We start from the raw sequence: 13,485 nt of genomic DNA on the forward strand, positions 1-13,485 counted from the left end.
TCACAACCTGTCCGTGTTACGAAAGTTTGTAGCCTTTGACCAAAAAAATTGAACTTTTGTTCTTTTTATGCCTTTACCTGAACTGGGGTTTGAACTCAGAGTCCGCCTTGTCCCCAGCCCTTTTCCCTTTAGCTGTTGGTTAGATAGTGTCTTGTGTGTTTGCCCAAGCCAGCCTCCAACCATGACCCTCCTCCCTCTGCCCCTCTGCACCTGGCCGAATTGAGATTCTGTTAAGCACCATACTTGCAAATTTTTCTTCTCATGCTAAGAGCTTTGAAAGGGAGTCGTAGGAGCTAAAATAATCCTTAGGGCTAATTTATCCAGCAACGTGCTCGAAAGCCAGTGTTATACAGTGCGTTTCTTTCTAATCTGTGGGTTCCTTAAATGAAAGGTACTCGGGTTTGGGAACCCACAGATTATAGCTTTCGAGTCATGCACTTGGTCCTTTTTTACCTAAGAACAGATCTTCCTGAGGTTTTCATGTTGTTGTTAAAAGAGAGAGACGAAGAGAAAAGTGAACCTAAAAAACTCAGTTCTCATATTGTATTTTCCTGCATGGACAGAACTCCCAGATTTAAGTTTCTTCGTGAAGTCTGCTAAGTATGCATGAAAAACAAAAGCAGGACGTTGATATCCTGGTGTTCTGCATAGAATAGGAAACAGAGCTTCTTAAGGACATGGTTTTTTAAAGTATCGCTATATTGGAATTAAGGTGCCTTACACTGAATAAACGTGCAAATGATAACTTTTATAACGTAAAGGAAAACCTTGAGTACTTGCGCGATATAAATGAAGTGAAGTAATATTTAAGAATTAGCTCCTAACTCTGAGTAAAGTCACGAAAAGCCTTTTGGGTAGGATGGTGATAGAAAGCACTAAACTCTGTGGGAATATGTGCAGGAGAAAGGCTGTGCGTGTGGCGGGAATCCCGTTGGCCTTGTCTGACTGTTCTGCTTGTCCTTGTGCCTCTCTAGCGGTGGGTCTTGCTGCATGCCAGGAGCCCGCCCTGCCCAGCAACTGCATCAAACTGGGAGACCGGTACATGGTGAATGACGTGCTTTCCTTCCAGTGCGAGCCGGGGTACACCTTGCAGGTATTTTTTCCCTCAAGTTCTTTGTGACAAAGAAGGTTCCAGGTGGTAAACCTCCCGCAGCCCTCCTGCAGATCCAGCCCTAGGACTGTACCCAGGGAGTCTGTTTGGCTTGCTTTACTTGGCTTGCAAATCCAACAAATTAAACCACACATCTTGGAAATCAGTCATCACTGGATCACCGAAGGTTATCCACTAAGTGATGAAGCTGAGCATTTCATTTTCCCAACTTCTGTATTTCAAAGTGCATGTTCTTCCAGTAACTCTGCAGAGAAATTCTAAAGAGCACAGTAGTGTTGTGGTGCCTTTAAAACTCTGTCCTGGCACCAGTCACTGGATCTTCTTCTGGACTTGGGCTGTCCCGTTCTCAACCTGTTCCCATCATTCCATTCAATTGATCACCATGTGGTGTCCACGTCATACCCAACAAAAAGTCACTCAATAAACCTAAATGTCTTTCAAGAAAAACCAAGTACAGGTTTTGCTATAAACTTGTTAGAGTTTTGCTTTTCCTATCTGGTTTTATTTCTTTTGGTGGTACTGAGGTTTGAACCCAGGCCTCACCCTTGCTAGGCAGGTGCTTTACCACTTGAGCCACTCCTCCAGCACAACTTTTTACAGTTTTTGTGTGAAAATTATCTAAAAAGTTTTATGAACATTTCACAAACTAACATACACAAGATTAAACATTTTTCTGTTACCCTTAGGTAAGCTTATTTCCCAAATAGTGTCTGTCCCTTTGCACACTTCTTACATCACTCTCTCCACCAACAATAAAAACCGATCAACTAAGCCTGTTTATTGCAGAGTCCAGGAGACGTGTCTAGACCTACTGATGCTCCCGGAGTCCAGCTAACTCCCGTTGTAGGGGCTTTTTGCTGTATTTTTATTTTAACATTGCAGCTGATACCTTTCTAAGGGCATTGCTTTTAACTGTGCTCTGAAATAGACTTCAGTAAAGCATCCCCAGTAGCATCAGGAAAGGATTGCAATAGCACAGCAATAAAATGATGCCACTGTGTACAGTGTGTGGGATAAGAATCTCAGACTGTGGAAGTAGCAGCAGCTGACAAATGCCAAATGCTGGATGACTGTGGGACCAAGAACGTCCCCCTGACAAGATCTCATGTTAGCCCCAGTCGACCGTGAGACGCGGGTGCCACAGATGTGTGGTCTGTGCTTAGAGGAAGAGCGTGGAATGCCTGCCCACTTCAGTAAATGGAAACTATTATTATTGTTGTCAAAACTGCAGAGTTCCCTTCATGAAAGCAAGCTGCACTCACAGCCTGTGGGATTTGCAGGGGCCTGAGCTGCCACTCTGACTGCAAGCAGGTGGACTGTGGAAGTCAAGTTTCCATAGACTATTGTGTCACAGGGAGTCCTTTGCTCAGGTTCTCTGACAGAAACCCTTTCCTAACCAGGCACGCCCAGGCTATTTAGGATGATTCTTTGACAAAAGGCTTTCTGCCGTGCCATGTTACAATGGAAAGAGTTCTGTGTCCTGTCACATAGGTTTCGTGTAGAGGTGCCCAGTCTACACCAATGAGTCGTTCTTATGTCTTATTTGACTTGCATTTAGCTTACTGATCCCATGGGCCTCTGTCTTCCCATCCTCCTCCAAGTTCCCACACTGCCGTGCTTGCTCTTGCTCAGGGAGCTTCATGTTTCTGCTTGCTGAAGAAGTGACTTTGCAGTTTCCATTAGCATCCTTTTCTACGTGATATTTCAAGAATCAAACTCCCCTGTATTGCAAGGGTTTCCTGAGGTGTATTGGTTGCTGTGCTGCTTAGGCACACAGGGCTAGGGACACACAATCGGGCTATTTATTAGCTCTGTTTCAAATGCAAACTGAGCTGTTTCCTTCATTGTAAACAGTGCAAGCCGAAGTGTGGACCCAGGAGTTTATCATTCACATAAGACAAAATGGGTTATGGATTTAAAGAAAATTGCTGACATCCTTTTATTTATTTATTTTTATTTATTTATTTTTCTGACATGCTTTTATTAACAGAGTAACAACATACAAGGATACCATGCTAGTCATCAAAGTATTGTGCTTACACAGGTCTCACACAGACACCATGCAGTGTAGACCCAGTGAGGTTCATGGTTGGTAAAGGTGCCTTGACTTCACATGTTGAAAGGAAACCCTGAATATCTGGATGGTTTATGGTTGCCATCCTATATAGACTTGCTTTAGTGTTCTTCAAAAACACAAAAACCTATCTGGGCACAGTGGCTCAAGCCTGTGAATCCTTGCCATGTGGGAGGCAGAGATTGGGAGGATCATGGTTCAAGGCCAGCCCAAACAAATAGTTCATAAGACCCCATCTCAACAAATGGCTGGGTACAGTGGTATGTACCTGTCATCCCAGCTACATGGGGAAGCACAAATAGGACTGTAGTCTAGGCCAGCCCAGGCATAAAGCAGGACCCTGTCTCAAAAGCAACTAACATGTCTTCATGCACCTGCAGTGGTTCACCTGCCTAGCAAGCAAGAGGCCATGGGTTTAAAAAAAGAAAAAAAGAAAGAAAGAAAATTTCTTTTTGGCTAAAAACTAAGAAATAAATACACCAGACTCTGTCTTGGTTATGATCCATTACAAAAATTTCATTTGGAATCACTCATTTGAAAGATTATACCAACATCAACAGCAGAATATGGCTTCTATGGGTAACAGATGGCTGTTTATTGATAGTCATCAATAAACATACTCAAAGGCTTTGCACTTTGTCCATATTTCAAGAAGAAATTTATTAAAGACAACTTAATTGTGCACAGAATAAACACAGAACATGAACTTTCACAGCGAAAATATTGTTCAGAACATCTTAAGAACAAGCATTGTCCTCCTTTACTGGAGCTACTTATTAAAATATCAGGAAATGTGAGGAAATTAGTTCTGTGGCAGAGGAACTGAGCAGGAAGGGTTTATGGCTTAGGGAACTGACTGACTTGCCCCTGGTAACTGCGTTTGTGCAAATTCTGGTCTGATGAATTCCCAGTGTGGTTGAGATGATTTACAATGAATTAAAGACTTTTTTATTTGTCTTGATGCTACTTACAGGGGGAAATGGAAATTCATGAGAGAGGTAAAGAAGCAGATGGGGCACTGAGTCACAATAAGGGAAAACCAAAATAGGCCGCAGACAGAGGTCACATCTGTCACCTTCTTTTTAACCACAAGAGAGATTTCAGTAAGGGACATATTCACATTTAACCCTTGCCACTTGGTCTTTAAAAAAGGACTGAATTTTTGAAGGTGGAAAGTAGAGAGCTTGATCTGTTAGAGGTGAGCAATCCTTGGTGATGGGGACTGAGTTCAGAATGGACGTTTAAGATGACAGCTGTCAAGGCTGTCCAGAACTAAAATGAGTGTGTGCTGAGACTTTGTCCCTGTGATAACAGAAGAACTGACCCATCTCTTGGTTGAACCTCAGGAACGGTATGAATCTCAAAGATACTCAATCATGAAAGTCACCTTTCCCTAAGCAGACAGGACATCACTGGCATGTCACCTATGTATGTAACTAACGCCTAGCATTTCCCAGTCATTCTCAACCTTCAGAATAAAAGCTGTAAATTCCAATGGTGAAATAAAAAGACATATTTTGCACAATTCAATAGCCTTCTTTAAGCTTTATGAAAATGCCCAATGAAATTGTTGTCTTTCTGGAGACGTTCCATATTTTAATTTTAGTGAAAGGAAATGCAGTGATAAAGGAATTCTCTATACTGATTCAAAATATGTGCTTCCTCAATAATCTGTAGTGCAAATAGATTTTAAATTTTGTGGTATTTTTACATGTGTGGTTAAAACAAAAGAGGCCAAAGAAGGTACCGATATTGTCACATTTCCTACTGAAGTCACCTGTTCATATTAACGTGAATTTAATTTCACTTTCTCTTAAACAGGGCCGTTCCCACATATCCTGTATGCCAGGAACTGTGCGTCGCTGGAACTACCCGTCTCCCCTGTGCACTGGTAAGTGTGCCTTGAGAAACTGGTCTCTGGGACGTGTGCTTGCGCCACTTGGGCTTCAGATAATGCACTTCTGTATTTCTTTCAAAACATTCATTACATGAGGACTGGGAGTGGTGGCCCATGTCTGTAATTCCAGCTACTTAGGAGGCTCAGGGAGGAGGATCAAAGGTTGGCTGGGCAGAAGTACAATTCTCAACTGAAAACCAAACTAAAAGCAAAAGGATGGGGGCACGGCTCAGGTGGTAGAGCTCTTGCCTTACAAGCCTGAGGTCCTGAGTTCAATCCCCAGTACCACACAAAAGAGAGAGGGAGAGAGAAACATTTACCCCATGACAATCACATACGGTGCAGTGGCAGTTGTAGGATGGGAGTTGGTCCTGCTTCTTCTGCGTGGGCTGCAGCAGTTCACCCTCTTCACGTCTCTGCGTTGGGGTGACACGGGAGCTGTGAGATTTCCAGCTCAAGGTGCCAAATTGGATCTGTGACTGCAGGCCGGCATATTGACTTATGGGGAGGAAGAATGTAGGGACTCTGAGAGTTCATAGAAATATACAGGCCTTTAACCCCAGGAAAGCAAGCTTGCAGGGGCAAAATTCAGAATTACAGATAATGATTGAAGCCAGAGTGTTGAAGCCGTATCAGCAACAGCCCAGTGCCCACCCTCAAGTCATGCTCATTGTTACGGGGACCACCCTGCCCTTACCCCTGTCCGTTGCGGGAATGCTTTCCAGACATGGTGTTTGAGAGGGAAAGAACCCATTCCTCAAGGCCCTGTGAGACCTTACAGCACAGGTCACACAATGGAGTCTTGTGACTTACAGTAATTGCATCAGCTTAGTAGGGCTTGCAGGCTCCACACGAGCTCCGTCTGCATGGCACCGTGAGCTGCAATGAGAACGCTGTGCAAATTCCCCTTCCACAGTCCCCACAACAGATCTACCACGTCTGGGCTCACCACTGTGTTTCAGCACACAACAGTCTACACTTCCAGCTCCACTGTGACAGACACTCTCTCGTGCCTTCTTCCTAGGCCTCAGGGTCACCTAACACTCAGCAGAGCCATGGGCCATGCTTAGAACCCCTGACCTCCAAATGATGTTCAAAACAACCCCATATTGGCAGGCCAGGTTTTGGGAGAATGCATCACTTGCACAGTGACCAATGCGGGCGAGCTTGAAGGCCACGGTGTATTATGAGCCTCTGGGCTGGTCACATTCTGTTTAGGATTCATTTTGCCAGGATAATGATAGCATAGTACATTGGCTCCCACAGGCAAGGCAAGGTAATTACTCTTCTGACGGCTTAATTGCCCCACCCCTCAAACAAATCTTAGAAATAAAATGGTTTTGAGTAATGCACAATTTAATTACCTTGCTTAGAATTGTGTACAGAGAATATAGCACCTTGGGCCTGTAGAGCTAACAGAACTTCCGACTTTATGGTGGCCTGTTCAGGCCACCCTCTCTCTCCCCTCGAAGTCACCCTTGCAGGCTTTTCTTCTTGAAATTCTTGAAATTGCAAGCAAGTGCATGTTGTCTAAGGCATCTCTGGAGATATGAACCACACCGTAAAAAGGATGTTTTCCATGTTTTTAAATTTATACAGATGTCTGAGCTCTACGAAGTGATGTCATCTTGGCCATCACCAAATTCACTGCGCTTGAGTTTTCATTTTAAATTTTCTCCCAGTGAATAAGGTTTTCCTACCTTGATGATGAAAAACAATGTCCCACTGAAGGTTCTCTCTCGGGAAGAGGCTTCCGAAACCTGTTTTGTTTAATGAGAACGTTGTCAGAAGAAAGTCACTTCATGTGACCTCCTGAAAAGAAGCAGCGTCGTGTTCATTGTTAGTTTGAAATACATGAGTTGCCGTTTTAACAAGTCGCTCATGGGGATCCAGCCTTCCTGGCATGTTTGTTGTAAAAGCAGTCATGGTTCTTTACAGGTGAACCTCAGACATAAATAACAGCATGGCACGAGAGCAACCAAGATAGGGCGGACGCAGGGCTTCTCTTTAGGACATAGGAGTCCCGGGGAAGGAGTTGTAGCGAGCGGCGTCCTGAGGCTGGGAGAAATGTGCAAGCCATGGGTGCTGGTGATCCCGGGGGCTATGGCACCATGGGACCAGGCCAAGAGGAAATGGGGTAGATGGCTTCCACCAGTCATGGAATCCAGCCTCATTTCCTAATCTCTTCAAGCTTTGTTTCCTGGTCTGGAGGAAGGTGTCAGCCTCAACACCAGCCTTTCGGGGGCGCTGTGGGAGTGTAGTGGTGGGGCCCAGTGCAGAGCACACAGTTACCACTGGGTGGGAAGTGAGGACCATCACTTTCAACAGATCATAACTGATAAGCTGAAGCCAAATTGATGCTCAAACACACTCACCCTGGTTGCTGGCCTCTGAGTGCTGGCAGAAGTCAAGTTTATTCTAAGCAGACACAGTGAGGAGGGTGGGCTGAGCCCACGGGGAATTGAAGCCCACTGCATTGTGGGAAGTTCTTCGGGGCTCTCCTCTGCAGACTCGCTCTTCCCTAGCATGGCGAGTGGAGTCTGTGGCATGAGATTTTCTTGAGGAATGTGAGACCCTGGGAGACTCACGGCCCTTGTCTATTTAACAGCCACCTGTGGAGGGACACTGACCAGCCTGGGTGGAGTGATCTTGAGCCCCGGGTTTCCTGGCTCATACCCCAACAACTTGGACTGCACCTGGAAGATCTCACTGCCCATTGGCTACGGTGAGTATGGCATGTCTTGTTCCTACATGTGCCACCTTTCATTTCTCTCTGGCCAGGAATTATACTGAGTCAGGAATGGGCTGTATTCTGTTGACATAATGGTGCCTTTAATTGAAAGTAGATTACAGATTTAAATAAAGCTTTGGCAGAATAACTTTGAGGACAGAAAGTTATTTGAAAAATCAATTCAGCCATGCAACTCCTTTTAGGGCAAATTAAATTAGCTGAATTATGAGGTAATAGGCCCACAAACTGTAAAATGAGCCCCTCCTAATTCAATCGTCAGTCTCTTTATTTACAATCTGGCTTTTTCTAATCTATTTCTGCAATGCAATATTGGCTGTTGTTTCTTTTGGACAATATTTACGATCTCCTTCAGATTGTAACACATTTTAAATTCAATATAACACAGAAATTCAAAAAGGTAGTATTGTCTTGTTAACTTTTTATCATATATTGCATTGATTATAGGTTTATGAAATTTAAAAAATATATTCAGCTATTACTTTCAGGTCCTAATTTCAGCAATTCATAATTTCAGTTGTTATGAGCACTAAGCTCTTACTCTGGCCTGTCTCTGTCTGCCTTGTGGGGTTTTGTTCATCCTTTGGGGTCTCCTCCACTTGCATCTTCTCTAGGGCTTGCACTGTAAATGCACCAAGGTAGGTTCCCCATGTCATTCACTTATGTGGTAAATATGTGTCACTTGAATGAGCAATGAATAGTTGCATAAGGAGAAACTGTTGCCCTAGAAGATGACATTATTTTCTCTTAAGTTCTCAAAGCGTTTGCCTGGAGAATCTGTGCCCCTGTTTGCATAGCCATAGAGGGAGCGCACAGAGGGCAGGTAGAGCTGACTTGGTCAACAGAGAGTAGCTGGAGGAATGCACAGTGGGCTCGAAGACTCCTGCTGGCCCTGGTGAGCCAATATGGTCTCTTGGACCAGGAAAGGGGCCTGGCAGAGTAGCCCTGTGGGGACAGCAGGTGGAGTCCAGACCACGGACTTTTTTATGAGCCACTGGAGGCTATGGGGCAAAGAAAGGGAGTGGATGGTTGGATGGATGCCACCATAGGCCAGAAGTCCCCTGATATGCAAGAATTTGGAACATTTTTGTCCCTGTTTGTGGTTCTTTCTAGGACTCAAGTCTGCTGTACTTTGCAGACTGAGAAAAACGTTACTACCTAGCTTTCAGCCACACATCAGAGTTACAAAGGAAACGTGAGCAAATGCTCTGCGCTTCTCACCCCTTAGCTCTCACTCTTCCTTCTCACAGGACTCGGCACAGCACCGCGAGGCTGCTCAGGTGCCAGGCCTTGTTTCAGCCACCGGGGACCTGTCACCTGGGTCACCTGAGTGTCTCGATCAGTAACTTGCTCATAAATCTGTGTTTATCAATCAAACACTCCAATTTTTTCCTTAAAGGGAAAAAGCTGCAGGTGGCTGTGGGTCTTTTAATAATTATTCACCCCCCGCCCCGAGACCTCCCCATATTATTTCCTATTACTCTCCCAAACTTGCAAGGATTCCGGAGCATTCCCTGTAATTACAACTAACTGGACCCACAGGGAGAACAGGAAGGCAGGCAGGTGTTTCTGCTGTTGTCACACTGAGTTGCGTGTCTGGGTGGGAAGTCCTGCTGCTGGATGATGCCCTGAGAGCTGGAAACGAAAGGGAAAAAGATCCGTTTTCCTGTGTGCAGAGAGAAGCGTGTCTGTGACAGCAGGTCATTCACTGCAGTCAGCATGCTGGCACCACAACCAGCTCCTCCTCGTGAGTGTGGAAAACAGCAGTGACTGTCACCACCTTGTACCAACTCTCCTATCCCTGCATGTGTGTGGTGTCTGTACATGTGTATACATGTCTGTGCACGTGGGTTGTGTGTGCATGTTTGTGCATATGCATGTGTGCGTGGTGTATGTGTGCATGTGTGTACTTGTTAATGTGTGTGTGAGTGGTGTGTGGGTGCGGTGTCTGTACACGTGAGTATGTGTGTGCATGTGTGTGTGAGTGGTGTATGTGTGCATGCATTATGGTGTGCATGGTTGGTGTGTGTGCCTATGTCTGGTGTATGTGCATTTGCAGTGGCTGCACATGTGTGTGTGTGCGTGTATGGTGTGGGTGGGTATGTGTGTTGTATGTGCCTGTGTATGTATATTGCGTATGCATGTGTGTATGTGTGTGCGTGCGTGTGATGTAGTCTTCTCCCCTTCTCTCTTTCATTAAGTTTGGGAAGCAGGGTTCTTTTGTAGTATTCTGGGAAATCTTGTCCGGAGATGGACACTATGGAATCTTCTTAAGCACTAAGGTAAACATCACGTATATTGTGCATTTTATCTGCTTAAACTCAGGACACTGCAGGACAAGGAAAACGACTGTAGCTCAGTGGTTCTCGGAGCCCACTGGCCACAGCGGCTGCTCTGACCTCTGCCCTGGCCAGATGAGGCAAAGGCCTCTGCCTCTCGTGGTTCCTAGATGCTTGAACCAGCCCAATGCCAGCACCATCTCTCCACTGTAATCTAAAATGATCAGAAATGCACACAGGTTTTCATAAGATTCGTATGAATTCTCTTGATTTTGGTTGGTGGTTTAGGTGAGTAGAAATCTTAGCTCTGTCAATTCCTGGTGACATAAACTTGCAAAAGTTACCAGAATGTTCCTGGAGACTGCTTCCTTACCTCCATCTTCAAGGGCTGCTTTGAAGTCAAGTCCACGCCTGATCTGGAGAGAGCATCGTTTAAGTGTCAACTGCCTTTAATGCTAAGCCAGATTCCCCATTGCTTGTCTGCTGTTTTCTTTCCTTTTCACAGACTTAGGCTGGGAGGCTGAATCTGCAGAGAATTTCTGCCTCTTTTTTTTTTTCTTTTAAGTGTCTAAAAGCACAGTTAATAGAAATGCTACCATGAACTTTTATCTTTGTAAACCATTGGGCCAGGGTTGCACAAAAATGTGGTCCCAAATTATCATGCCTTTGGACCATCTAGTACCATGGGGAAGATATAAAAGGCTTTTTTTAGAATGTTTGCAAAGCACACAAAAGACGCAAAGCAGAGCAGTTAATATTCATAAGAATCGCCAACTGAAAACGAGGGTTCAACTCTGAAGTCACGGTCACATTACTATTCAAAGTTTTGTCAAAGCTTAAAGGCAAAGCTCCTCTGTGCAGGATGGTCTTTATGGTACTTGATTTCCAATACATCCCTACAACCAGATGAAAGTGTGCTGTGCAAATCTCACCGAGGATAGGCATTTAGATTAGCTTTCTTGCTGTAATCATATAGGTTTAAAATATTCCGAGAGATAACAAAAGGATAACTAGGTCATATTCATCCTAATCCCCTTTGGGCCCTAGGATGTCAAACTGGTCACCATTTGCTAAATAATTCCACTTTAAGCCAGATTAGAGATGGGCTGGGCTCTGTTTCCTCATAGATACTGGGGGATTGATATGTGGCTGGATACTTTATCCTGCTTAATATGGTAATTTCGCTCACAGTATTGTATTGTCCTAATCCCCCTTCCATTTCAAGTCTAATTCTGCATGAGTAGAAAGCCATTTCACTCCCTCCTGTACTTAAGAGGCATCCGCCATCTTCCATGCTTTACCCTTGATCTGCTTGTCTCTCATTTCTTTCTTGGCTGTGTCCTTCCATGAGTTTCAAACTGTGTCTAGAGAGAGGCGTCTAAAGTCTGCCTATGTGCTTGTGAACAAGCACAGATGATGCCATTCCCGTGTTGTTTGCTCTTCAATGCCCTAATCTTGCCCTGCTCTTCCATTCTATCTGGCAGCTGGGGACATAGATACATTTGCAGCAGACTGTCTGTCAGCTTCTTTGTACTCAGTAGTGCCACTGTGACAGGCATTGAGGGAATTCTGCAGACCACACAGGCTCGGGTTCACTAAAATTCACACGTGCACACACACATGGTTATAAAGTAAAAAAAAAAAAAAAAAACCCTCGTTTTCATTAGATTTAGGTCCTATCACAAAAGAAAACCTCATTTTGAGTCCAGTCATGGGTAAGGCAATGACTTGGGAGCTAGGTGCTCATCCAGTTCAACTGTCACAGCAGTGTGGTGCTGAATGGTGTTCAGAGTGACAGACAAGCAAGACCCCAGTCTTCTCCTCTACCTCACTTTTTCTTCCTTTCTTATATTTCCTTGCTTCTGAATTTCTTTTGACCAAAAATATTTGCTGGAATTTAACAGCTCATTGATGGCTGTGCAACGAAAGGGAATATATTTGCAGAAATGCCTTAAGGTTACGCAGTGATTTTGTCTTATTTGTGCACAACAGATGATGTCAGAATGGTCAAGTCTGGGATGCCCCTTACCTGACTGACACTGTGTGATGTCACTCCTCTACTCATTCCAGAAAGAATTCCCCATTTTGGTTGATTTGTTAAAGATGTTTCTTTCTCTTCTGTTTTTTGCCTCTTTGTTTCTGGAGTTTTCCTCATTACACATTGTTTTAGCCTTTGTCTTTCAATTTGAGTTGAACAATCCAGTGTTCTCTAAGAGGGAGGAGAACATTTCTAACTTCATAAGAGTGTTAGCTGGGTCTAGCTTATTTTCATGCTAAACCATAAAAATGGAGGACTTTGTTAATCAGATTTGTCAACCTTACTCTGTCCTTCTTTGTATTCCAATGGACATAACACCTACCATTGCTGAGCCTTCGTTTGTTCAGCTATACAATTGTGACAATAATTTGCTGGATGATTTTGAGGAAAAAGTTGGCAAATCAGATCCCAGACATGATAGCTGGCCTTACACTATGTCAGCCAGAGGGCATCGTTCATTCTTCGTTCCTTGTCATAAAGTCTCTTCCTCAATGAATGAAATCAGTTTCTTTGTAAAACTTCAAATTTTATTGGATATGTTTAGTTTTCCTTCCCCACAATTCTTTCCTTACTTTCTCTTCTGTTTTACTGGTTCCAGGCTTTTGATAATCTCCTGTTCCTTTGACACTTGACATGACAGGCTTACTTGAAAAGTTCTCTTCATTTACACTTAAACAAGATAAGCATTATCTTCAGTTTTTCCAGTCTCGGACACAGAATATATCTGATAGAAAATGAAACTGTAGTTCAGGAGGAGCTGAGCTCCACGGCAGAACACTGACTTGACGCGTGGGAGGCCCAGGGTTCCATGTCCAGCCCCACAGGGGGAAGAGGATAAGTCACAACAAAAGCACAGCTTTTCTCACTTAGACATTAGTGTTCCCGGTTGTAGCATTATTACCTAGCTTATGTACATGGATTTATGGGAAGACTAATGTCTTTGGAGTTCCATATAAAGTTTTCAAACAAATTAAAATAGGTCAGGCACAGTTTTCAACTTTCCAAATGCCACAACACCACAGCAAATAACTCGAAACTGTCTTGATTTTGACCTTTTTCTAAATTATCAGCCATGGTTTACTCAGCTTAGAGATGATGTGACACAGGAGATGGTAGTCACTTGACCTACCTTTTGGATGTTGAGCTGAGCCAGGCTGTCAGCTTGAATTTTGACAGCCCAGTGAGGGCAGTGATTGGATTGGGTTTCTTAAAACATTAGAAATTTGCTTTGTGTGTATAATACAATTGAAAAGAGTCACTTGCTATAAACTACTGAGTCTCTTATGCAATGGTGTGACCATCCAACTAGCCTCAAGGCAACTCTTAGAGTTTGTTGC

The 13,485-nt window shown here is 44.0% G+C and overlaps 1 protein-coding gene across 2 annotated transcripts in view; it reads left to right on the forward strand.

Annotated features, from left to right (window-relative positions):
• The window catches only part of Csmd1 (CUB and Sushi multiple domains 1), a 1,661,894-nt gene that overhangs the window by 1,486,195 nt on the left and 162,214 nt on the right, over positions 1–13,485 (forward strand). For both annotated transcript variants that reach the window (XM_074055299.1, XM_074055300.1), the window contains exons 38-40: positions 975–1,093; positions 5,007–5,076; positions 7,691–7,807. In XM_074055299.1, coding sequence (XP_073911400.1) covers positions 975–1,093; positions 5,007–5,076; positions 7,691–7,807 — 306 coding nt within the window. The remainder of the gene's footprint in view (positions 1–974; positions 1,094–5,006; positions 5,077–7,690; positions 7,808–13,485) is intronic.

Source organism: Castor canadensis, chromosome 14, assembly GCF_047511655.1.
Source record: "Castor canadensis chromosome 14, mCasCan1.hap1v2, whole genome shotgun sequence".
NCBI lineage: Eukaryota > Metazoa > Chordata > Mammalia > Rodentia > Castoridae > Castor > Castor canadensis.